The sequence below is a fragment of the Cherax quadricarinatus genome, chromosome 46, assembly GCF_038502225.1.
Source record: "Cherax quadricarinatus isolate ZL_2023a chromosome 46, ASM3850222v1, whole genome shotgun sequence".
In the NCBI taxonomy this organism is placed as follows: domain Eukaryota; kingdom Metazoa; phylum Arthropoda; class Malacostraca; order Decapoda; family Parastacidae; genus Cherax; species Cherax quadricarinatus.
In genome coordinates, this window is record NC_091337.1 from 19,165,942 (window position 1) to 19,193,244 (window position 27,303).

Below are 27,303 nucleotides of genomic sequence, written 5' to 3' on the forward strand. Positions count from 1 at the left end.
CTTCCAAAACAGGCCTGTTTCATCACAATTGAACACTTGTTGGAGGTGGAATTTTTCAGTGTCTATGTACCCCTTAAACTCCTTTACAAACTTCTCAGCCATCCGTTAGTCTGAAGTGGCTGCCTCACCATGCCTTACAACATTGTGTATGTCACTACGCATCTTAAATCTGTCAAACCAGCCTCTGCTGGCCTTAAATTCACTATCAGCACTGTTTCCAGGAGTTTTCTGTATCAGATTGGCATGCAACTTCCTTGCCTTTTCACAAATAATTGTCTCTGAAACACTGTCACTTGCCATCTCTTTATCCTTGATCCACACCAGCAACAACTTCTCAACCTGATCGATTGTCTGTGGTCTCGTTTTTTGGTTAGCATATTAACACCTTTCACAACATCAGTTTTCTTGATTTGTTCTTTCTTTGCCAGGATAGAACTGATGGTCGACTTGTTTTTCCCATGCATCCTGGCAAACTCAACAAGTCTCACACCATTCTCATACCTCTGTATTATTTCCTTCTTCACATCTATGGTGTTTCTCACTTTCTTTACCACAGGGTACCACTAGCAAGTTTCTTTGGGCCCATGGTAGCTTATTTCACAGTCCCACAAGCACTAAACACAATGAAATAATCGTAAAAGTTTGAATGAGAGCACAGGTTAGTGTTCACTCAAGCATCAACAAAACCAGACTGGCTCACAGTGCCTGCGCGGGGACATGGACAGAGCAGGCTGCCAGACAGGTCTGGTACCCGGCAGTTCGAAAATAGGGGCGAGTCCAATAATAGGGGCAAAGTTGGTTCGAAAAAAGCGTTCGATTTTCGAAGAGTTCTTTAAGTGAAACGTTCGAAATTTGAGGCTCCACTGTACCAACTCTTGAAATTATTCCCTTTATCTTCCCAGTACTTCCACTTTCCCATCTCATATCTCCCTTTAACCCTTTGACTGTTTCGGTCGTATATATACATTTTACGAGCCACCGTGTTTGACGTATATATATTAAAAAATTCTAGTGGCTTCAAATAAAGCAGGAGAAAGCTGGTAGCCCCACATGTGAGAGAATGGGTCTGTGTGGTCGGTGTGCACCATATAAAAAATCCTGCGTCACGCAGTGCATAATGAGAAAAAAAAACTCCGACTGTGTTTTTGGATTAAAACGCCGGCTTTGCGGTGTATTTTCGTATAGTATTTATGGGTGTATTCTTGTTTTTTGGTCTCATTTGATAGAATGGAAAACATGTTATAAAAATAGAGGTGATTTTGATTGGTTTTACTATGAAAAGAACCTTGAATTGGAGCTCTAAATAGGGGAAATGTTTGATTTTTGCTGATGTTCAAAAGTAAACAAATGATGTCATTGTCCAATAAATGTTCAACTAGACATTCTAATATGCAGTCATGAATGGGTTGACGTTATTTATACAATTATTACAATATTGCAGTAGTCTACATAACAGTAAGTCTTCTATTTTTTGTTTTGAATAAAAATTCAAAATAAAAATTCAAAATGGAGATGTGACTAATGAACAAAGAAAATGTTATTTTAGAGCCAGGAATGTCTGCATTGTTCATTCTGGACCCTATTTTGTAATTGGCATATTTTTTATTTGCGTGAAATTGGCCAAATTGCAAATTTCTGACCACGTTACTGGGTAGTTGAAATCAGTAAATGGGCAGTTTCTTGTACTCAATCGATAGAACAAATGGAGTTCTAAAGAAATAGCTATGAGTTTGGTCGACTGGAACAATGGAATTAGCCGAAAATAGGGCTCAAAGTGGGCAAAATTGCCGATTCGTAAATATCACTGAGGTCGCTAACTTTGTGAGAGCGTAATTCCGAAAGTTTTCCATCAAATTTCGTTCTTTTGGTGTCATTACCATAGGGAAAAGATTCATTTAATAAGATTTTTTTTTTTTTTTTTTTTTTTTTTTTTTTTTTTTTTTTTTTTTTTTTTTTTTTTAAATTTTGTGACACCAGGAGTCACCTCAGGATTTGGGGTTTCAACAGTCAAGGGGTTAAAAAATTTTCTTACTCTCAGAAAAATTTATTGATATATTGACACTCTATCATCAACTTTTTTTTTGCACTCCCTCATCACTCTTTTAGCCTCTCTTTTTCTCTTTATGTACTGTGCCCTCCAATTATCACTTTTACAGTGTAAAAAACTCTCATATACTAACTTTTGTCCCCCTTACCATGCTCTACATCCTCATTCCACCATTCGCTCCTTTTCCCACCAGTACCCATAAACCTGCATTCATTAACTTATGTTGCATACTTAAACACATGCATTCTTAAACTTAACCCATACCTCTTCGACTCCCTGTCCTCATTACATGGAGTATCTCTAGCCAACCATTCTCCCAGTAGTAAATTACTACAAGTGTGTGCGTGTGTGTGTGTACGTGTACACTCACCTATTTGTGGTTGCAGGGGTCAAGTCATAGCTCCTGGCCCCACCTGTTTGCTGGTCTCTACTAGGTCCACTTTCTTCTCCATGAGCTTTATTGAACCTCTTCTTAAAGCTGTGTATGAATCCTGCCTCAACTACATCACTCTCCAGATTCCACTTCCTGACAACTTTATGACTGGAGAAATACTTCCTAACATCCCTGTGACTCATCCAAGTTTTCAACTTCTACTTGTTACCCCTTGTTGGTTTGTCCCATTTCTGAACATTCTTTCCCTATCCACCTTGTCAGTTCCTTTTAGTGTTTTATATGTCGTTATCATGTCCTCCCTATCCCTCCTGTCCTCCAGTGTGATCAGGTTGATTTCCCTTATCCTCTCTATATAGGGCATACCCCTTAATTCTGGGACTAGTCTTATTGCAAGCCTTTGCACTTTCTCTAATTTCTTGATGAGTTTGACCATGTGTGGGTTCCACATTGGTGCTGCATACTCCAATATGAGCCTGACGTACACAGTGTACAGTGTCTTGAATGACTCCTTAGTTAGATATCGAAACTTTATTCCTAGGTTTGCCAAGTGCCTATATGCTGCAGGAATTATTTGGTTGATGTGCACCTCAGGAGATGTGCTTGGTATGATATTCATCCCAAGATTCTTTTTCCTTGAGTGAGTTTTGCAGCGTTTAACCTCCTAGGCTGTGCTCCATCTGCAGGTCTTCTTTGTCCTTTCCCAAACCACGTGACTTTGCACTTGCTGGGGTTAAACTCCAGGAGCCATTTGTTGGACCAAGCTTGCAAACTGTCCAGATCTCCTTGTAGGTTTCCTGATCCTTGTCTACTTGTATTCTCCTTATTAGCTTCACATCATCTGCAAACAGGGACACCTCTGAATCTATCCCTTCTGTCATGTCACTCACATATACAGTGGACCCTCAGTTATTGTAATTAATCCGTTCCAGAGAGTGTGACTAAAGCTGAATTTGACGATTTCCGAATTCATTTTCCCCATAAGAAATAACGTAAATCCAATTAATCCATTCCAGACACCCAAAGGTATTAAAAAAAAAATTTATATTAAATATACATTTACCTACACAGAAAACAATGAGACATGAATAAAACAATAACAACATGACATTTACCTTTATTGAAAACTCTTCTTAGTGTATTGAAGATGGGAGAAGGGGAGAGGATGGAGAAATTACTGTTTGGAAAGGGAATCCCCTTCCATGAAGACTTAAGGTATGAAGTTCTTTTCCGGGGTTCCTTCTCTTCTTTGTTTTTTAATGCCACTAGGACTAGCTTGAGAGTCACTGGACCCCTGTTGCTCAAAAAAGTGTTTCAGAGAGGTCTGTTTCTGGTGTATGTTAGGAATTGTGGCAGCGGCAGGAAAGTGTGTTGGGAGACAGGACAAGATAGTCCTTCAGTATGACACTAATATCAACTCTATGGCTTATTTTTCTAGCACAACATAATAAACAATATTAATAACATAAAAACATGATATATACTCTAGAATGAATAAAATATATCATTAACATATGTGACAAGTGGTGTTGTTGTGTTTGTTGTTGGGTGTATAAAGACCACCGAAAGATAAGCCTTACATAGTGGTGGTGATGGTGGCAGCAGAGGCAGCGGTGTTAGTCAGTAGAACTATATACGTCCAACAACATTGGAGGAGTCAGTTTCGTGCTGTCCTTTTTCTATCGCTTAATCGCTTAACTTACTTACTTCACTGTTAATGCTACACTTTATCGCTGGCTGGCACTATAGCCTTTATCGACTCCTACTGCTTTAGTATCTTACATATCGCAGAATCACTGAAGAAGGCACATTCTTTCCTCTCTCTCAGCCCTTTACCAAAGGGCTGGCTGGCACTAGGAACTTTCTTTGGGCCCATGGTGGCTTATTTAGCAGTTGCAAGCACTAAAAAGAATGGAATAATACGAAATGTATTGTATGAACACTTGGGATCGTGCTTACTGGCTGATAAACTATAGCACACTGAGTGTTGGGTGACTGTTGCAGTGCAGATGCGTTCGGGATAAATGACTATTACTGAGCTCACTGACAATCACCAAGCCAATATTTTGATGAAAAAACATTACGATTTCCAAATATTACGAAATCCGACGACTACGATATCCAGGGGTCCACTGTACTAGAAACAGCACCAAACCTAGGACTGACCCTTGTGTAACCTCACTCAACACATTCAGCCACTCGGACACCTCATCATGTACCAACACTTGTTTCCTTCCTATTAGGTATTCCCTGATCCATTGTGGTACTTTCCCTGCTATTCCTGCCTTCTCCTTTAGCTTTTCAACCAGTCTCTTGTGTGGTACTGTACCAAAGCCCTTGTACAGTCCAAGAAGATGCAGTCTACCCATCCCTCTCTCTCCTGTCTTACTTCTGTTACCTTAACATAGAACTCCAATAGATATGGGATGCAGGATTTCCCTTCCCTGAAGCTGTGCTGGTTGTTATGTATGAGCCCATTCATTTCTAGGTGTTCCACCACTCTTTTCCTGATAATTTTCTCCATAACTTTACATACTATACATGTCAGTGACACAGGTCTGTAGTTTAGTGCTGCCTGTTTGTCTCCTTTCTTAAAAACTGGGACTACGTTTGCTGTCTTCCACACCTCAGGAATTTTCCCTGTTTCGCTTGATTTATTCAAGATTGTTGTTAGTAGTACATGTAGTGTATCTTCTTCCTCTCTCAGGACCCACAGAAAGATGTTACCTGGGCCAACTGCCGTCAATGTATCTAGTTGCCCTAGCAGTTTCCTCGCTTCCTTCTCGGTTGTGTGCAGTGTGTCCAACACTTGCTGGTGCACCCTGCTTCCTTGGTTTGCTGGAAGCCTCTGTGTGTCTCTGAATACCTCCTAGAATCTTGAGCTGAGCTCCGCACATAATTCCTGGTCACTCCCTTTGAGCTCAGCTCCTGTTTTCCTCAGCATGATTACCTGATCCTTGACTGTTGTTTTCCTCCTTATGTAGCTGTATAACAACTTTGGGTCAGATTTGGCTTTTGATGCAATGTCATTCTTGTATTACCACTGGGCTTCTCTCCTTTTCCATGTATATTCATTTCTGGCTCTTTGGCTCAACTCCGTTTTCCCAAGTCCTTTGCCTTCTTTACTTTTTCTATGCTCTGATACACTTGGCTTTGGTCTCTCCACACTTCTGGGTAAACCATGGGCTCACTCTGCTCTTTCCATTGTTTCTGTTGCCTCTTGGCATGAACTTCTCCTCTGCCTCTCTGCATTTCATGGTCATGTGTTCCATCGTTTTGTTTATTGTCTTTCCCTCTAACTCTCTTACCCACTGCACCTCATGCAGGAATTGCCTCATAAGTGTAGTCCCCTTTTTTGAAGTTTGGTTTCACCCATCCTTCTCATAATTCTTCACTTTATATTGTTAACTCTACTTTGTATTCAAAACTCATGACTATGTGATCGCTAGTTCCAAGGGGCATTTCGTGTGTGATTTTCCATGTGTCTGAACTGTTCAAAGTGAATACAAGGTCCAGTCATGCTGGTTCATCGTCTCCTCTCTCTCTCTGGTTGTGTCCCTAACATGTTGGTACATGAAGCTTTCCAGCATCGCCTTCAGCACCATGTCTCCGGTCACCCATGTGGCTCCAGATTTTCCTAGTCTGTCTCTTTGTGGTTGAAATTTCCCATGAGCAACTTTGCTCTGCTCATGTGGGTCCTTCTGGGGCCACCATCATTTTGTTGCTCTCATGGTATTCTTGTCTTGGTCTTCTTCTGTTTGGTGGCAGGTTGTACATCACTACTATCATCACTTTTGGACCCCCTGGTTAGAAGTGTTCCTACTATGTAGTCATCCACTTCACCTCTGACTAGTGCCCCTATCTCCTCAAAACTCCAATGGTTTTTGATGAGTAGTGTAACTCCTCCTCCCCCCTCTGTTTCCCCTTGTCTTTCCTCAGGATCTGGTATCTAGATGGGAAGATCACATCTGTTATCACCCCCATGAGCTTTGTCTTTGTGTGTGCTGTGATGTCTGAGGATGCCTCAGTGATTATTTCCTGTGACTCGTCACTTTAATTTGTTATTCCATCTGTGTTGGTATAGCATACCTTCAGCTTCCTTTCCAGAGCTATATTCAGAGTGGTGGAAGGGGTAGGTGTAGGCTGAGGGTGTGGTAGGCAGGGCTGGATATTATGGTAGGCTGGTGTTGTAGTATTAGTGCTGGGGGGGGGGATTCTGGGTGTGGAGTGTGTTTTTTTTTTTTATTGTTTGGTTGGTGTGGGTTGCGAGGATGCTATGGGTGGTTCTGTGGCCAGTTGTGTTTGTTGTTCCCCCGAGGTTGCACTTCTCTGTTTGTCGGTATCTGCTTTGTCTTCCCTTCCTGCCTTTGGCACCATCTTACTCTCTCAGTTGTTCCCGTTCTTTTTTGTATTCTTTTATGGTTGAGGTACACTCACTGGTATTTTGTGTGTTCGTGTACATACACACGCACTCACCTATATGTACTTCTTGGCCAATGCATGAAATCACTGCCTCTGTTTCTTCATCAGTATTTAACAGTTTTTCAAAATATTCCAATCATCTTCTCAATACCTTCAGCTCCCCCATTTAACCCCTTCAGGGTCCAAGGTCCAAATCTGAAGTGGTGCCCCAGTGTCCAAGAATTTAAAAAAAAAAATTTGTTATTTTTTCTTATGAAATGGTAGAGAATCTTTTTGTGAAGGTAATAAAACAAAAAGTACGAAATTTGATGGAAAATTGACAAAATTATGCTCTCTCGAATTTTGATGTGTCAGCGATATTTATGAATCGGCGATTTTGCCGACTTTGACTCCCATTTTAGGCCAATTACATTATTCCAGTCAACCAAATTCTTAGCTATTTCACTAGTATTACTTCTATTCTATCGATTGAGCACAAGAAATCGCCAAGTCAACTGTTTCAACTACAAATTAAAGTGATCGGAAATGGTTAATTTGGCCAATTTAACACAAAGTTCAAAATATTCCAATTTCAAAATAGGGTCCAGAATAAACAATGTAGGTATTCCTGGAACTAAACTAACATTTCCTCTGTTCATTAGTTATGTTTTGAGGCTTTACAAATAAATTCCATTTTGATTTTTTATTCACATAATGAATTTTTATTCACACCAAAAAATAGAAGATTTACTGTTATGCAATACTGTAATAATTGTATAAATATCATCACCATATCAGTGAATGCATATTAGACCCACCAGCTGGCGTGTATTAGACGAGTGAGGTCGTTTGTTTACTCTTGAATATCGGCAAAAATTTAACATTTCTGCTACTTTGAGCTCAGTTTCAAGCCATTTCCAGTGCTAAAACCAATCAAAATCATCTCTATTTCTGTAATATGTCTTCCATTCTATCAAATGAGACCAAGAAATCGCAAATAGAACTATAAAAAACATACGAAAAAACACTGCAAAGTTGCTGTTTTAATCGAAAAATCGTGATTTCAGTTTTTTCTCTCATTATACACAGCGTGCTGCAGGATCTGTTTTATGTGGTGCACACATACCACATAGATGTATTCTCTCATATCTAGGCCCAAATGTACCACTCACAGTTTATCAGAGTGAGCTGAGCTCATGACGTAGATCTACGGTTTGGACCCTGAACGTAAAGCCGTAGATCAACGGGACGGACCTTCAAAGGGTTAATAACTCCCCTCTTCTGTTTTTAATTGTCAAATCCATTTCTTCTCTAGGCTTTCTCAACCTATTAATCTCACTCTAAAACTCTTTCTTAGTTTCAGCAAAATTTGTTGATAGACCCTCACCTGCTCTCATTTCCAATCCTTATAGACTCCCTCTTCATTCTCTGAACCTCTCTTTTACTCACCTAAGCAGATATTGGTAAAAAGAAAATGTTCAAAGAATATTGGCCACAATATGTGTGAATACTTAGTATTTTTGAAAATCAGATGCACGCTTTTTCCTGAAAGTGCTAGGTAATTGGTGTTGCCCACAGCAACGAGAAAAGTTATATTAGGAAGTCACCAGGAAATGCTGGCTTGAGAACAGTCTGCAGATGTGCTGATGAAATTTAGTTGAGCAATAAACCATTCTTCCTCATGACTCATCCTCCCTCATGACATTCTCACCATATAAGATGTCTGTTACCCTAGCATATAACTCTCATTTGTCTCTTTTTCCCTTTCTCCTCCCCCCTCAGTATTTACTCTGTTGCCTCTCACACCCTGTTGACCTTATCCTCTTCAATGTACAAATATAATTAACCTTATCTTAGTACCATCTACTACAGCATTACTTTCAGTTAATATTCCTTCTACATTGTATTGCACTTCCATGACCTTTTACCTTACATCTCACTGTCACTCACCAATCCCTTCGTGACATGTCTCACACTTTTACTCATATCAGTTCTTTTACCAAATATCTCACTTTTACTAATTAGTCCCTTTACTGCACTTTTGCTCATATCAGTCCTTTTACCACGTATCTCACACTTTCACTGATCAGTCCCTTTACCTAAGTTCCACACACATCAACTCATTTACCACACAGCTCCCAGTTTTGCTCATATCAGTTCATTTACCACACATCTTACATTTTCATTTATATCATTCCCTTTGCCACATATATTACATTTTCTCTCATATTGGTCCCTCTACCACACATTTTACTTCTTCACTCATATCAGTCTCTTAACCATAGTGTCACGTTCACCTGTATCTTTCTCTTCTCTGAATATATACTTATTAATAAGGAATTTTTAAAGGAGATAGCTTGTGCACCATTTAATGATGTGTTGACAGGGTGGACGGTGCGCCCATGGGCTGTGCCGTGCCTGTTGCAGAGTCAAGTGCTACACCGAGGGCCTTGACTGCCTTGGCCACCGCATTCTAGTCAAGACCAAGAGAGAGAAGGCAGCTGTATACTATGGAGAGCAGGAGAAATTGAAACAAGTGGAGCAACATGGTAAAGAGAGGAAAGAGATATCAATATGGCAGTCAGGAGACAAGCTGCAGTCTCAACCAGATGTATCCAAGGCAACTCTGACTGAAGATCACAATCAGCAACAAGTGTGTGTTACCTCACACCTGCCAGGACAGTCGTTGCAACAGTCTTCAAAAGTAAATAGAGAGGAAGGTGCAATAGTAAAGTTCAATGAATTAAATGACATAGAAAAAAACAACAGTGAGGATAAAAGTAATAGATGCATCTCACCGTGCAGCAAGATGACCAAAGGTAGTCAGGAAAACTTGTATAGTACTAATCTTACTCACAATACAAGTGAAGGAAGCTGTAAATGCAAAACAAACTCTACTACTTGACAGTATTTTTTCCAAATTACAGTACTTTTTTGCATGTCTATATTTTTGAAGAAATAAACAATTTCATACCAGTTATGCTCATATTTAATCTCCTGAAACTATATCTTTACACTATAATGTATTTACTAATGTGGGGTCATGGGAGGACACTTGGGGTACAGTAATGTCTCAATATATGCAATGTCCCATTTCTACCAGCAGTTTCCTTTGTGTGATATAAATTTACTTTTATACAGCCATTGCAGATTGCATAGCATAATGAAGAGTCCTGTAATCAAGAATTAAGTGTTAACCTGAACAAGATTACTACTGCTAACATTGATGACCCCACACAGGTTTAGTGCTCTGCAGCCTTCTGAGGAGGGCTGCGAATGGGGTTGCTGATATGGTTTGAACATGTAGAAAGGATAGACAGTTATAAGTTGATGAAGAGGTTGTACTCTATAAATCTGGGGGTGGAAGGTAGGAAGGGTTAAGGTCATTCCAGGAATAGTTGAAGGGAAGAGGTAAATGAGCCTTCGAGTTACATGGGTATGAGCATCCAGGAGGCTTCTGTGAGCATGTTAGGAGTTAATATGACAAGTAGTTTTTAACCCCTTCATTGTCAGAAGCCCCAAAATTAGAGGCTTTAATCTTCACTCTCTGGAGAGATGTAAAATGAGGGAAGATATCATTGAAGTGTATAAGTGGATGATGGGTATAAACAAAGGTGATATTAATAAAGTACTGAGGGTGTCGAACCAGGTAAGAGCCAGAAATAATTGATATAAGCTGGATAAATTTAGATTTAGAAAGGACATAGGTAAGTATACTGGTTTTCGAACAGAGTTGTGGATGCGTGCAACAATCTCCTGAGTAGGGTGATCGAGGCTAGGACCTTGGGTAGCTTTAAAAAGAGATTGAACAAATATATGAGTGGGAAGGGCTGGGTTTGATTGGTGTCATTGGGTACAGGAGGATATTCTTGGGTAGCTTTGGGTAGGGGTTGTTTTGATAAGGACCTGCCTTGTATGGGCCAGTAGGCCTTCTGCAGTGTTCCTCCATTCTTATGTTATGACTGGTTGCATTTTTTTTAAATTCTTATTGAAAAACAGCACATTTTGTAGTCATAAAACAACAAAAAAGTTCTCCCCATCAGTACTTACTGAGATATAAAGGCATGAAGTTGGAAGATTGATAACCGCTGACAGCAACATCATTAATTACTGTATGTTGCTCATTACTTTTCTTTTTCCACTTTTTCTGAGGGGTTTTCTAATTTTTTACATTTTTCAATAACTCTTTTTGGCCTGAGAGATCCATATGCACAGTGTACATTTGGTCACCCATTGTATACAACTCATTACCCATACTAATAATGCCATTAGTACACTGTTTACAAAACCTTAATACACAGTGTTCAAGTGTTTCACATTACAGTAATCCTTTGAGTTATGATGGGCTTGACTTACAATAATTTTGAGTTACAATTTACCCCCAAAGAAATTTTGTTTTGAGTTGCAATGAAAAATTTGAGATATGATATGTGAAAGATGGTCAATGTGCATCAGTGACCCCTCAGCCCAGAGATAAGACAGGATGATGAAAAAGTCTTAGGTAGATGGAAGAAGGAGGGTGTGTTGGAGATGAGTGGGAGTGAAGGTGGGTGAAAGAGAAGAAGGCAGGCATAGGAGGGAGGATGAAAGAGAGGAAGGCAGTCACAGGAAGGAGGGTGAAAGAGAGGAAAGCAGGCACAGAAGGGCGGTAGATGTCTCGTGTACAAACAGTGGATGGTGAGAGACGTGCAACAAGAGTGAAATTTTTTTTTTATTTTATTAACACATCAGCTGTTTCCCACCAAGACAGGGTAACCCGAAAAAGAAGAAACACTTTCATCATCATTTACTTCATCACTGTCTTGCTAGAGGTGTGCCTGCACTACAGTTAAAAAACTACAGCATATCAACACCCCTCCTTCAGAGTGTAGGCACTGTACTTCCCATCTCCAGGACTCACATCTGGCTAACCGATTTCTTTGAATCATAAATGTTACTTTGCTCACACTCCAACAGCACGTCAAGTCATAAAAACCATTCATCTCCATTCACTTCTATCTAACACGTTCACGCACCCTCGCATAAAAAACCCACTTTTCCCTTCCCTCCCTCCAACCTTTCCTAGGATGACCCCTACCCCATCTTCCTTCCACTACAGATTTATACAACTTCCAAGATGTTCTATTTTATTCCATCCTCTCTAAATGTCTGAAACACCTCAGCAACCTCCCCTCAGCCCTCTGGATAATGCCTTCAGAAACCCTGACCTCATGCTTAAGAATGTGCACCTAAAAATATAAGAAGAGATAGTTTTAGCTTGATGCAGGGCTGTTTTTCCTCTGATTTCTTTAACATCTGAAGCCCTTTTTCAGCACACTTATGCTATTAAAACTCTTTTAGTCTTCCATGAAAGCTATATATGCAAGATTTTTTCCACATTTGTGGGAAATAATTGTTTCAACAGTGTCATCATGTCTAATTTCCATTTTTAGAGAAAAAGATTTTTCTTCTAAAAAAGCACTGGACTATAGTTCAGCATTGTTAGCCTTGTTTGGGCAGATTTTCAGAATTTCTTAAAATCATACCAGGGGTACTATTATTTATGGTGATAAATATGATAAATATAGGTAGTAGGTTGGTAGACAGCAACCACCCAGGGAGGTACTACCGTCCTGCCAAGTGAGTGTAAAACGAAAGCCTGTAATTGTTTTACATGATGGTAGGATTGCTGGTGTCTTTTGTCTGTCTCATAAATATGCAAGATTACAGGTACGTCTTGCTACTTCTACTTACACTTAGGTCACACTACACATACATGTACACGTTTATTTATACACACTCATCTGAGTTTTCTTTGATTTTTATCTTAATAGTTCTTGGTCTTATTACTTTTCCTTTTATATCCATGGGGAAGTGGAATAAGAATCTTTCCTCCGTAAGCCATGCGTGTTGTAAAAGTCAACTAAAATGCCGGGAACAATGGGCTAGTAACCCCTTTTCCTGTAAAGATTACTAAAAAGAATAAGAAGAAGAAAATTGTCAAAGTGGGAAGTCTGAATGTGCGTGGATGTTGTGCAAATGATAAGAAAGAGATGATTGTGGATGTTATGAATGAGAAGAAACTGGATGTCCTGGCTTTAAGTGAAACAAAGCTGAAGGGGGTGGGAGAGTTTCAATGGAGAGGAATAAATGGGATTAGGTCAGGGGTTTCAAATAGAGTTAGAGCTAAAGAAGGAGTAGCAATAATGTTGAAGGATAAGCTATGGCAGGAAAAGAGGGACTACAAATGTATAAATTCAAGGATTATGTGGAGTAAAATAAAGATTGGATGTGAAAAGTGGGTTATAGTAAGCGTGTATGCACCTGGAGAAGAGAGAAGTGTAGAGGAGAGAGAGAGATTCTGGGAAATGTTGAGTGAATGCGTGGGGAGTTTTGAATCAAGTGTGAGAGTAATGGTGGTTGGGGATTTCAATGCTAAAGTGGGTAAAAATGTTATGGAGGGAGTAGTAGGTAATTTTGGGGTGCCAGGGGTAAATGTAAATGGGGAGCCTTTAATTGAGCTATGTGTAGAAAGAAATTTGGTAATAAGTAATACATATTTTATGAAAAAGAGGATAAATAAATATACAAGGTATGATGTAGCATGTAATGAAAGTAGTTTGTTAGATTATGTATTGGTGGATAAAAGGTTGATGGGTAGGCTCCAGGATGTACATGTTTATAGAGGGGCAACTGATATATCGGATCATTATTTAGTTGTAGCTACAGTTAGAGTAAGAGGTAGACGGGAAAAGAGGAAGGTGGCAACAACAAGTAAGAGGGAGGTGAAAGTGTATAAACTAAGGGAGGAGGAAGTTCGGGCGAGATATAAGTGACTATTGGCAGAAAGGTGGGCTAGTGCAAAGATGAGTAGTGGGGGGGTTGAAGAGGGTTGGAATAGTTTTAAAAATGCAGTATTAGAATGTGGGGCAGAAGTTTGTGGTTATAGGAGGGTAGGGGCAGGAGGAAAGAGGAGTGATTGGTGGAATGATGAAGTAAAGGGTGTGATAAAAGAGAAAAAGGTAGCTTACGAGAGGTTTTTACAAAGCAGAAGTGTTATAAGAAGAGCAGAGTATATGGAGAGTAAAAGAAAGGTGAAGAGAGTGGTGAGAGAGTGCAAAAGGAGAGCAGATGAAAGAGTGGGAGAGGCACTGTCAAGAAATTTTAATGAAAATAAGAAAAAAAATTTTGGAGTGAGTTAAACAAGTTAAGAAAGCATAGGGAAAGTATGGATTTGTCAGTTAAAAACAGAGTAGGGGAGTTAGTAGATGGGGAGAGGGAGGTATTAGGTAGATGGCGAGAATATTTTGAGGAACTTTTAAATGTTAAGGAAGAAAGGGAGGCGGTAATTTCATGCACTGGCCAGGGAGGTATACCATCTTTTAGGAGTGAAGAAGAACAGGATGTGAGTGTGGTTGAGGTGCGTGAGGCATTACGTAGAATGAAAGGGGGTAAAGCAGCTGGAACTGATGGGATCATGACAGAAATGTTAAAAGCAGGGGGGGATATAGTGTTGGAGTGGTTGGTACTTTTGTTTAATAAATGTATGAAAGAGGGGAAGGTACCTAGGGATTGGCGGAGAGCATGTATAGTCCCTTTATATAAAGGGAAAGGGGACAAAAGAGATTGTAAAAATTATTGAGGAATAAGTTTACTGAGTATACCAGGAAAAGTATACGGTAGGGTTATAATTGAAAGAATTAGAGGTAAGACAGAATGTAGAATTGCGGACGAGCAAGGAGGTTTCAGAGTGGGTAGGGGATGTGTAGATCAAGTGTTTACATTGAAGCATATATGTGAACAGTATTTAGATAAAGGTAGGGAAGTTTTTATTGCATTTATGGATTTAGAAAAGGCATATGATAGAGTGGATAGAGGAGCAATGTGGCAGATGTTGCAAGTATATGGAATAGGTGGTAAGTTACTAAATGCTGTAAAGAGCTTTTATGAGGATAGTGAGGCTCAGGTTAGGGTGTGTAGAAGAGAGGGAGAATACTTCCCGGTAAAAGTAGGTCTTAGACAGGGATGTGTAATGTCACCATGGTTGTTTAATATATTTATAGATGGGGTTGTAAAAAAAGTAAATGCTAGGGTGTTCGGGAGAGGGGTGGGATTAAATTATGGGGAATCAAATTCAAAATGGGAATTGACACAGTTACTTTTTGCTGATGATACTGTGCTTATGGGAGATTCTAAAGAAAAATTGCAAAGGTTAGTGGATGAGTTTGAGAATGTTTGTAAAGGTAGAAAGTTGAAAGTGAACATAGAAAAGAGTAAGGTGATGAGGGTATCAAATGATTTAGATAAAGAAAAATTGGATATCAAATTGGGGAGGAGTATGGAAGAAGTGAATGTTTTCAGATACTTGGGAGTTGACGTGTCGGCGGATGGATTTATGAAGGATGAGGTTAATCATAGAATTGATGAGGGAAAAAAGGTGAGTGGTGCGTTGAGGTATATGTGGAGTCAAAAAACGTTATCTATGGAGGCAAAGAAGGGAATGTATGAAAGTATAGTAGTACCAACACTCTTATATGGATGTGAAGCTTGGGTGGTAAATGCAGCAGCGAGGAGACGGTTGGAGGCAGTGGAGATGTCCTGTCTAAGGGCAATGTGTGGTGTAAATATTATGCAGAAAATTCGGAGTGTGGAAATTAGGAGAAGGTGTGGAGTTAATAAAAGCATTAGTCAGAGGGCAGAAGAGGGGTTGTTGAGGTGGTTTGGTCATTTAGAGAGAATGGATCAAAGTAGAATGACATGGAAAGCATATAAATCTATAGGGGAAGGAAAGAGGGGTAGGGGTCGTCCTCGAAAGGGTTGGAAAGAGGGGGTAAAGGAGGTTTTGTGGGTGAGGGGCTTGGACTTCCAGCAAGCGTGCATGAGCATGTTAGATAGGAGTGAATGGAGACGAATGATACTTGGGACCTGACGATCTGTTGGAGTGTGAGCAGGGTAATATTTAGTGAAGGGATTCAGGGAAACCGGTTATTTTCATATAGTCGGACTTGAGTCCTGGAAATGGGAAGTACAATGCCTGCACTTTAAAGGAGGGGTTTGGGATATTGGCAGTTTGGAGGGATATGTTGTGTATCTCTATACGTATGTGCTTCTAAACTGTTATATTCTGAGCACCTCTGCAAAAGCAGTGATAATGTGTGAGTGTGGTGAAAGTGTTGAATGATGATGAAAGTATTTTCTTTTTGGGGATTTTCTTTCTTGTTTTTGGGTCACCCTGCCTCGGTGGGAGACGACCGACTTGTTGAAAAAAAAATATGCAAGATTACAGGCATGTCTTGCTACTTCTACTTACACTTAGGTCACACTACACATACATGTACACATTTATTTATACACACTCATCTGAGTTTTCTTTGATTTTATCTTAATAGTTCTTGGTCTTATTAATTTTCCTTTTATATCCATGGGGAAGTGGAATAAGAATCTTTCCTCCGTAAGCCATGCGTGTTGTAAAAGTCAACTAAAATGCCGGGAACAATGGGCTAGTAACCCCTTTTCCTGTAAAGATTACTAAAAAGAATAAGAAGAAGAAAATTGTCAAAGTGGGAAGTCTGAATGTGCGTGGATGTTGTGCAGATGATAAGAAAGAGATGATTGTGGATGTTATGAATGAGAAGAAGCTGGATGTCCTGGCTTTAAGTGAAACAAAGCTGAAGGGGGTGGGAGAGTTTCAGTGGAGAGGAATAAATGGGATTAGGTCAGGGGTTTCAAATAGAGTTAGAGCTAAAGAAGGAGTAGCAATAATGTTGAAGGATAAGCTATGGCAAGAAAAGAGGGACTATAAATGTATTAATTCAAGGATTATGTGGAGTAAAATAAAGATTGGATGTGAAAAGTGGGTTATAATAAGCGTGTATGCACCTGGAGAAGAGAGAAGTGTAGAGGAGAGAGAGAGATTTTGGGAAATGTTGAGTGAATGCGTGGGGAGTTTTGAATCAAGTGTGAGAGTAATGGTGGTTGGGGATTTCAATGCTAAAGTGGGTAAAAATGTTATGGAGGGAGTAGTAGGTAAATTTGGGGTGCCAGGGGTAAATGTAAATGGTGAGCCTTTAATTGAGCTATGTGTAGAAACAAATTTGGTAATAAGTAATACATATTTTATGAAAAAGAGGATAAATAAATATACAAGGTATGATGTAGCACGTAATGAAAGTAGTTTATTAGATTATGTATTGGTGGATAAAAGGTTGATGGGTAGGCTCCAGGATGTACATGTTTATAGAGGGGCAACTGATATATCGGATCATTATTTAGTTGTAGCTACAGTTAGAGTAAGAGGTAGACGGGAAAAGAGGAAGGTGGCAACAACAAGTAAGAGGGAGGTGAAAGTGTATAAACTAAGGGAGGAGGAAGTTCGGGTGAGATATAAGCGACTATTGGCAGAAAGGTGGGCTAGTGCAAAGATGAGTAGTGGGGGGGTTGAAGAGGGTTGGAATAGTTTTAAAAATGCAGTATTAGAATGTGGGGCAGAAGTTTGTGGTTATAGGAGGGTGGGGGCAGGAGGAAAGAGGAGTGATTGGTGGAATGATGAAGTAAAGGGTGTGATAAAAGAGAAAAAGGTAGCTTATGAGAGGTTTTTACAAAGCAGAAGTGTTATAAGAAGAGCAGAGTATATGGAGAGTAAAAGAAAGGTAAAGAGAGTGGTGAGAGAGTGCAAAAGGAGAGCAGTTGATAGAGTGGGAGAGGCACTGTCAAGAAATTTTAATGAAAATAAGAAAAAATTTTGGAGTGAGTTAAACAAGTTAAGAAAGCCTAGGGAAAATATGGATTTGTCAGTTAAAAACAGAGTAGGGGAGTTAGTAGATGGGGAGATGGAGGTATTGGGTAGATGGCGAGAATATTTTGAGGAACTTTTAAATGTTTAAGGAAGAAACAGAGGCAGTAATTTCATGCACTGGTCAGGGAGGTATACCATCTTTTAGGAGTGAAGAAGAGCAGAATGTAAGTGTGGGGGAGGTACGTGAGGCATTACGTAAAATGAAAGGGGGTAAAGCAGCTGGAACTGATGGGATCATGACAGAAATGTTAAAAGCAGGGGGGGATATAGTGTTGGAGTGGTTGGTACTTTTGTTTAAAAAATGTATGAAAGAGAGGAAGGTACCTAGGGATTGGCGGAGAGCATGTATAGTCCCTTTATATAAAGGGAAAGGGGACAAAAGAGATTGTAAAAATTATAGAGGAATAAGCTTACTGAGTATACCAGGAAAAGTGTACGGTAGGGTTATAATTGAAAGAATTAGAGGTAAGACAGAATGTAGGATTGCGGATGAGCAAGGAGGTTTCAGAGTGGGTAGGGGATGTGTAGATCAGGTGTTTACATTGAAGCATATATGTGAACAGTATTTAGATGAAGATAGGGAAGTTTTTATTGCATTTATGGATTTAGAAAAGGCATATGATAGAGTGGATAGAGGAGCAATGTGGCAGATGTTGCAAGTATATGGAATAGGTGGTAAGTTATTAAATGCTGTAAAGAGTTTTTATGAGGATAGTGAGGCTCAGGTTAGGGTGTGTAGAAGAGAGGGAGACTACTTCCCGGTAAAAGTAGGTCTTAGATAGGGATGTGTAATGTCACCATGGTTGTTTAATATATTTATAGATGGGGTTGTAAAGGAAGTAAATGCTAGGGTGTTCGGGAGAGGGGTGGGATTAAATTTTGGGGAATCAAATTCAAAATGGGAATTGACACAGTTACTTTTTGCTGATGATACTGTGCTTATGGGAGATTCTAAAGAAAAATTGCAAAGGTTAGTGGATGAGTTTGGGAATGTGTGTAAAGGTAGAAAGTTGAAAGTGAACATAGAAAAGAGTAAGGTGATGAGGGTGTCAAATGATTTAGATAAAGAAAAATTGGATATCAAATTGGGGAGGAGGAGTATGGAAGAAGTGAATGTTTTCAGATACTTGGGAGTTGACGTGTCGGCGGATGGATTTATGAAGGATGAGGTTAATCATAGAATTGATGAGGGAAAAAAGGTGAGTGGTGCGTTGAGGCATATGTGGAGTCAAAAAACATTATCTATGGAGGCAAAGAAGGGAATGTATGAAAGTATAGTAGTACCAACACTCTTATATGGGTGTGAAGCTTGGGTGGTAAATGCAGCAGCGAGGAGACGGTTGGAGGCAGTGGAGATGTCCTGTTTAAGGGCAATGTGTGGTGTAAATATTATGCAGAAAATTCGGAGTGTGGAAATTAGGAGAAGGTGTGGAGTTAATAAAAGTATTAGTCAGAGGGCAGAAGAGGGGTTGTTGAGGTGGTTTGGTCATTTAGAGAGAATGGATCAAAGTAGAATGACATGGAAAGCATATAAATCTATAGGGGAAGGAAGGCGGGGTAGGGGTCGTCCTCGAAAGGGTTGGAGAGAGGGGGTAAAGGAGGTTTGGTGGGCAAGGGGCTTGGACTTCCAGCAAGCGTGCGTGAGCGTGTTAGATAGGAGTGAATGGAGACGAATGGTACTTGGGACCTGACGATCTGTTGGAGTGTGAGCATGGTAATATTTAGTGAAGGGATTCAGGGAAACCGGTTATTTTCATATAGTCGGACTTGAGTCCTGGAAATGGGAAGTACAATGCCTGCACTTTAAAGGAGGGGTTTGGGATATTGGCAGTTTGGAGGGATATGTTGTGTATCTTTATATGTGTATGCTTCTAGACTGTTGTATTCTGAGCACCTCTGCAAAAACAGTGATAATGTGTGAGTGTGGTGAAAGTGTTGAATGATGATGAAAGTATTTTCTTTTTGGGGATTTTCTTTCTTTTTTGGGTCACCCTGCCTCGGTGGGAGACGGCCGACTTGTTAAAAACAAAAAAAAAAAAAAAGAATAGACACTTTAAAAAGAAAAAAATTGATCATTTTAGCATGATCCAAGGCCCTGTTTTTGTGTGAAGCCCCAATAGAATAGCTTCAATGTTTTCATTGAAGCTATTCTAACCTACAAAAATGTATTTTTTTTGTGGGAAATAACTGATCTAACAAACAGTTCCACGATGAATATATTCATTTTTGTCCCTCCTTTCCCTAATTACTGGACAATAGTCTCAGCATTTATACACTATCAGCCGGATTGAAGAAAATGCTTAAAATCACTCCAGTTGAACTTTTTTTTTATGTTAAGAATATGCATTTAAAAATATAAAGAGAGTTTTAGCATGATACAAGGTTGTTTTTTCCTTTGATTTCTTCTTCAGTGTCTGAAGCCCTTTTACAGCACAGTTATGTTATCAAAACTCTTGTAACCCCTCCATGAAAGCTAAATATACAGGATTTTTCACGTTTGTGAAAAATAATTGATCCAACAAACAGTTTCATCATGCCTATTTTCCATTTTTAGAGAAAAAGATTTTTTTGCCTAAAAAAAAAATAAAAACACTGGACAGTACCTGCAAAGATATAGATTTGGAAGACAATGTACCAAATGGAGATAGTGGTCCTGGTATTGAAGAAACAGGTAAAGACCAAGACATACAAGAGCCAGAAATATAAAATGGAGATGCAAAAAAAGGGGACTATGCTTTGGGGGAGGGTGTTGATATATTATCAGTAATAACTGGTAGTGGTACTGATGCTGGTACAAGTGCTACAGATACTGGGGAATCAGGAAAAACTTCACCAGTAAGGGACCAAGCCACAAAAAATTCTAGCAAACAGAAATCAAATCCATGCAAATTTTATGCCTTGGGTATCTGTAGGCATGGAATATCTGGAAAAACAGTTGGGATGTGGAATTTTGACTATCCAAAAAAAATGTCATGACCTCATAACCAAAGAAGCATGCAGCTCTTCTTGTAAACTATTTCAGTCCAGGAAAGACAATGTTAGAACACACAATGTCAGGCATACCTTGGGAAACAAACAAGGGTAGTTACATCCATTCCAGAAAAAGAGATTTTTTAGTGCCAGGAAAAAAAAAACTGGCAGGAAATGACATAAATACTCACCACATGGGATCACTACTGGAGCGGAGGCACAGTCAGTGCCCCTCTGTGGGACACTGACTGCAGCCTTGGTCTCCTTTGATGGGTCAGCTATCTATGTCCCACTGGGCAATTATGACCAAGGTTAACACTCACCCTGAAGACCTATATTCTCCATATTTTAAGTATGTCACCTGGAAAGTTGTGGGTGAGTTTTACCTGGGTTTGGGCATTCACCTTTGTGTCACGGTGGTGTATGGTTAGCCTAATCCCCTTACACTTAAACCTAGTACACTGCGGCAACATGTCAATGTGTAAGAGGGGTTCAACTAACCTGAGTGTGTGTATCGTATCCCTATGACACTACTGTGTCTTTCTGTTGTTATCAATGATGTGATTGAGGATGATTCTACTCTTCTTTTTCTTGTCACATTGGCCAACCGTTTAGTAATACAGTAGGACCTTTGCATCTGTGGGTCCGGTATCCGTGGTTTCAGTTATCTGCAGTTTGTAAAGTAAAAGGGCACAAGTGCAGCTTATGTGACATTTTTATTGTGACAACGTTTCGCTCTCCAGGAGCTTTGTCAAGCCATTACATACAAAGCTCCTGGAGAGTGAAATGTTGCCACAATAAAAATGTCACATTAGTTGCACTTGTGTCCTGTTACTTTACATGTTGTCAGTAATGCTACCAACATTACCTCAGCCCGAAAATATTAATTTAAGAAGGCTGCAATTTAAGGTTTCTTTATTTTATATATACATGTATATCCAACTTCAATAATTTTTTTTAACTCTTTGAATAAGAGTACATAAAACATGGTCATATAAAGATTCATTAAGATTTGACAGAAAATGCACATACTAGCACTGCCAAAAGTCTTCTTCTCAGCAGCAGCAGCACTAGTAGTGGTGATGGTGGTGGGGGGAGATGGTGGGAGGTGGCAGTGGAAGATGGTGCTAGTGGGGGGTGGTGATGGTGATTTTAATATATTAAAATGCATTAGTGCTTGAGACTGTTCATACACTATTATATGCATCCAGTGCCACCTCTGCCCACACCAACTGTTCATTCACCCCCCATCCATAGCCATACCCTCACTGCACACCCAACAACAACCCAACTGCCCATACCACCTGCCCCAATAAATCCCCTTAAGCCACATGCCTTCACCCATACCATGCCTCTAACTTAATCCACCCTGTCCCACTCATACCTTCTACCCATATAATTCCCTCATGGCCACACACCATTCCAACCAGCAACCTCCACCCACACAACTCCTCTACAGCCACATGCCTTCACCCCACACAATCCTAACCAACAACCTACCTCCACACAATCTGCCCATACAGTTTCCCCCATGGCTACAAGTTCACACATATACCATTTCCCCACAACCACATTCTTTCAAGGCCACATATTCCCTATGACCTCACCCACACACCTTGCCTAACCTTTCACCCTAACATGCCTTCCACATGCCCACCATGTTCATTACCACCAGCTGCATAATTGCCCACCATGTCACTCATCATCAAGTCACCAGGCCAATGAAAAGCACACCTTTCACCCACACCACTTTCCCACAGCTTCAAGCCCACATGGCCCCACACCTTACTCATTCTTTCACTCACCACTCCTCCACAGCTTCAAGCCCACACAGCCCAACACCTTACTCATGCTTTCACTCACTGTTCCCCCACAGCTTCTAGCCCTCACAGCCCCACTCCCATAGCAACACATTCATACCTTACAAATGTTTTCACAGCCCACACACCCTGTGGAGAATTTTTCTTCAAACCCCAGTGAGTGACACCCCCTGGGGAAAGGGGATTAAGGGATGCGCCCCCCACTGTCAAGGAGGCTACGATCTCTTATTCATTCTGACATCTGGAGATGAAGATTGAATATGTATGACAAACAACAGCTCAGCTTCACATGTCCATTTCTAAGCAAAACTGCAAATTAATCATAGATCAGATACATATGCTACTGTGGCGTCACAAGACCACTTCTCTCCTTACGAGAGTCACTGCTCGATTGTACACTCATGTGTTTGTTTGTGGGAACTGCTGTTTCCCCAGACCATTAAAAATTCAAGATATTTTGCCTCAAACTTGATAATATAGTTAGGGGCATTATTCCCTATAGCCCTTATCTAAAACTCAAGGAAACAGTAATCCTTGACTGTAGTCAGTAGCAAGTATGAGCAACTACCATCTGTAGACTGTATGTCAGCAGAACCTCCCTTGAAGGGAGGGTACAGAGGCTGGTAGGGCAGATTGCAGTGAGTTCTTGGGAAGGTAATATGTGACGAATCGGGCAGTGTTCAGACTGGGCATCCGTGCCACCATGTGTTTAAACATAGAAACATTTTATGGCGAGTTTCAAGTGCGTTTCCTGTGTGTGCACTGACAGTCTCCAGGAAGAATAGAGAAAGAGACAACCAACTCTCCTCTGTGCACTAACACTAGACATCCTTCCTGCCGTGAACTATTATGGACTAATATTCGTCAGGCGACGTGTGTCAAGCAAACAACAGCAGATGTGGCCAAGAGTGTCTCACCCCTTCAATCAAGTCAACGATTTCGGTGTTATTAATCGCATGGGTACGCTACAAACACCCCTGGTAAGTCTTCATCAGACCTCTCATTTCATCATTCAGCTGCAGCAGAAGGGTTTAGGGGGTGTTTTGATAGGACATACCAATTTCAACATCATGATCAGCGGGCGATTGCCCACAACCAGGTAATATTTCGGTCATGACCTTGCATGTGTCACACATGAAACAGTGGCATATGTAGTCTTTAGGCATGTACTAATCCTACTAATCCTTTCACACAGCCCTGGTGGGTCTTTAGACGGTGAATTATGAAGACGGAACCCTCAGGGGAGGCTGTGAGTAGTTCTGAGTCATCAGCATCAAAAGATGAGTACAATCCCATTGTGGTTCCTTATATTCTAATCTTACCCAAAATTCCACGCACATTCTAACATGTTATCTACACTTCTAGTCATATAGTCACCAAGCACCCTTATTACTGCCCACACTAGCTGCACACTCACTCACCACACTGCCACCCACCTCCATGCCTACACCCCTCCAAAACTCAACATCATAGGTACATATGTGAATGAAAAACAACTTGTACATAGGGTTCACTACTATCTGCAGTTTTTGGTATCCGCTGTAGGCCTTGGAACTTATCCGCACAGATACGGGGATCCAACTGTATTTCACCTAGATCTAGAATGCTTCTCCAGAGAATACCGAGGGCATGTGCTAGCGGTATTTTGCACTTTTTTATAAATAGGGCATTCCATGAATCTCGTCCAGGTGTTAAGGGAGAGGGCATGTTATTCATTTCTTTTTTGAAATCTATGGGATTTGTACTAATGTCAGTTAGTTGGTCTGCATGGCCTTCTGCTGGAGTGAAAAATGTTTCTGCATTCTCTGCCCTGCTGTCATTTAGTGGATTGCTGAACACCGACTCATACTGTTCTTTTAGAACTTGACTCATTTCCTGTTCATCATCAGTATACAAGTCTCCTTTCAATAATGGTACAATTCTACAGGTAGTTCCTAACTTGGATTTTACACAGGAACAGAAATATGTGAGTTTCTTGCAATATCCTGTATGGCCTTTTGCTCCCTTTGTACTACTTCTGCTTGGTATGACATCCTAAGTTTTTGCTCTAATTCAGTGATCTCTCAGCTAAGACTATCTTTCCTCCTTTGCGACATACTGTGGTACCTTGACTTACGAGTGCCCCAACTTATGAGTTTTCTGAGTTATGAGCCATCGCTCGGTCAATTTTTTGCTTTAGTTACAAGCCAAAATCCGAGTTACAAGCGAAAATAAATATTCACTGAAAAAAATTTTTTTTTACTGAAAATGACATTTGGCAAGAATTCCTCGCTAAATGGCACAATGAAAGGTAGTTTTGGGACTTGGTACTTATAAAACAATGCTAGTGCAATATTCTCACTGGAGGTAATCGTGTAATTATCTTTAGTAAGTTTTAGACATTTGCAAAATATCTTGTCCTTTACTCCCACACAAATCCCAAAATATTTGGAATATTTCCAATATTCCACAAGCCAATTGTAGAGCAATCATTTTTTTATGATTCCTGTCAATGTTATTGAATTTACTTCAATAATAAATGGTGGGCTTCATGAAATAAGTCAATAACTTACTTCCAAGTTAGCCTCTCAAAACTCCGTTTTCTCTTACCCAGGACCAAAGAACACCTTATAGGAAGGAGCAGTAATAATTTTACATGTTCAAATTCAAATTCAAACTTTATTCTCTATAAGTATTACAATGTTGAGTTTACAGAATTTGGTTATTGTGTGGTTTACATGTAGTAAAATAATAATTACAGAGTGTACCACTAGAACGCCTAGCATGGCTAGGCATTTCGGGACTGGTCCTGGACACTCGCCATATTATGGCCTATTTTATTCATTCTAGAGTATATATCATGTTTCTATGTTACTTGTAGTGTTTAGTATGTCATATTAGATCAATTCTGATAGATAAATAAGCCGTATTATTATTATAATCAAAAAGAAGCGCTAAGCCACAAGGGCTATACAGCGCTGCAGGGTAGGGAAGGAAGCAAGGGAATTGGATGGCAGAAGGGAGGGGGGATGATCAGCAGGTTACAGAAAACAGCGGCGCAGGGGATAGTACGGGGGTAGAGGGTAGCAAGAGATTGAAGTAGAAAGGGCTGAAGGTATCAGAATTTGTGAAGTAAGTCAGTTGTTGTCAAAAAGTCAATGAGAGAGTCCAGATGAAAGGTGGGTCCATCAGCGAGAAGGGAAGGTAAAGAGAGAGCAGCGGAGCGAAGACGACGACAGAGGTAAATTCTGCGTGCTCGTTGATAAAGTGGGCAGTCCAACAGAATGTGGCTGACTGATAATGGAGCTTGGCAATTCTCACAGAGAGGAGCAAGACGCCTCTCCATGTGATATCCATGAGTAAGACGAGTATGGCCAATGCGAAGACGGGAGAGAGTAGTCTCCCAACCTCGACACTGGTGATAAGAAGACGGCCAGTAACCTATACTCGGTTTAATAGATTGAAGTTTGTTGCCGAGCATAGTAGGCCAACGTTGTTGCCAATGGGTGTGAAGGTGGGAAGATATTGCAGCAAAATAGTTCATAAATGGAATACCTTTATAAGAAACTGGTAGGTCATGTACTGCTGACCGCGCAGCAGTGTCTGCCTGTTCATTGCCCTGTACGTCAACATGACCAGGGACCCAACAAAAAACAATATCTTTATGCTTGGTAAAGATGCGGCGTAGCCAAAGTTGGATATGGAGGACTAAGGGGTGAGGTGTATCAAATTTTTGTATAGCCTGTAAAGCACTAAGGGAGTCTGAGACAACCACAAATGATGACACAGGCATAGATGCAATACGGATAAGTGCTGTAAGGATGGCATATAATTCAGCAGTAAAAATACTAGCCGAAGATAGTAAATGCCCTTGTACGACGCTGTCCGGAAACACTGCTGCGAATCCTACACTGTCAGAAGACTTAGAGCCATCTGTGTACACAGCAATGGCATGAGAATGAGAGTGAAAGTGGTCAAGAAAAAGAGAGCGGGAAGCGACCGTAGACAGTTGGGCTTTCGAGCAAGGGAGGGAGAAAGAACAGACTTGAACAGCTGGAACTTCCCAGGGGGGTAGGGAAAAGTAAGATGCTACATGTACATAGAAAGGTGGTAGTTGAAGAGAAGACAAGAGCGAATGAAGGCGAAGAGAGAAGGGACGGAGTAAACAGGGGCGGCGAACAAATAAAGAATGTCTACTAATATCAGTGACCATTCTATAAATGGAAGGATTGCGGAGATCATGACAGCGTACATAGTAGCGCAGGCAATGGGCATCACGGCGATCGGATAAGGATGGAACGTTCGCTTCTGCATAGAGGCTCTCGACAGGGGAAGAGCGAAAAGCACCAAGGCATAAACGTAATCCTTGGTGATGAATGGGGTTAAGGCTAGAGAGAGTAGCAGGAGATGCCGCTGAATAGATCTGGTCACCATATCAAGTTTCGATAAAATAAGGGTGGAATGTAGGTGAAGGAGGGTTCGACGATCAGCTCCCCATGAAAGATGAGCAAGGGTTTTAAGAAGGTTCAGCCAGCTGTGACAAGTTGCCTTCAGAGAGGTAATGTGAGGTTTCCAGGATAACCTACGATCAAAGAGGAGGCCCAGAAACTTGACTGTATCACGTTCAGGGATACGGGAGCCATAGAGGTACAAAGGATGATCGGAGATGACAGAGCGTCTAGTGAAAGTGATTTGGTGGGTTTTAGTGCTGGAAAATTTAAACCCACATGTGGTGGCCCAATTGGAAACACGGTCGACTGCATGTTGGAGAGAAACTGTAATGAGGTGACAGTCAGCGCCTGCACAGGCAATAGCGAAGTCATCAACATAGAGTGATGACCAAATATTTGATGGAAGACTAGGGGCCAAATCATTAATAGCAAGGAGAAAAAGTGTTGTGCTCAGAACACATCCCTGGGGG

The 27,303-nt window shown here is 40.5% G+C and overlaps 1 protein-coding gene across 7 annotated transcripts in view; it reads left to right on the forward strand.

The window, feature by feature from the left end:
* Dus1 (Dihydrouridine synthase 1) overlaps positions 1-9,831 on the forward strand; it is a 154,507-nt gene extending 144,676 nt beyond the window's left edge. For 6 of the 7 annotated variants that reach the window (XM_070094589.1, XM_070094590.1, XM_070094592.1 and 3 more), the window contains one exon: positions 9,226-9,830. In XM_070094589.1, coding sequence (XP_069950690.1) covers positions 9,226-9,744 — 519 coding nt within the window. In that variant the 3' untranslated portion in view covers positions 9,745-9,830. Of the gene's footprint in view, positions 1-9,225 lie in introns of all 7 variants that reach the window. The other variant, XM_070094591.1, reaches the window with a different exon arrangement.
* Positions 9,832-27,303: the final 17,472 nt, after the last annotated feature.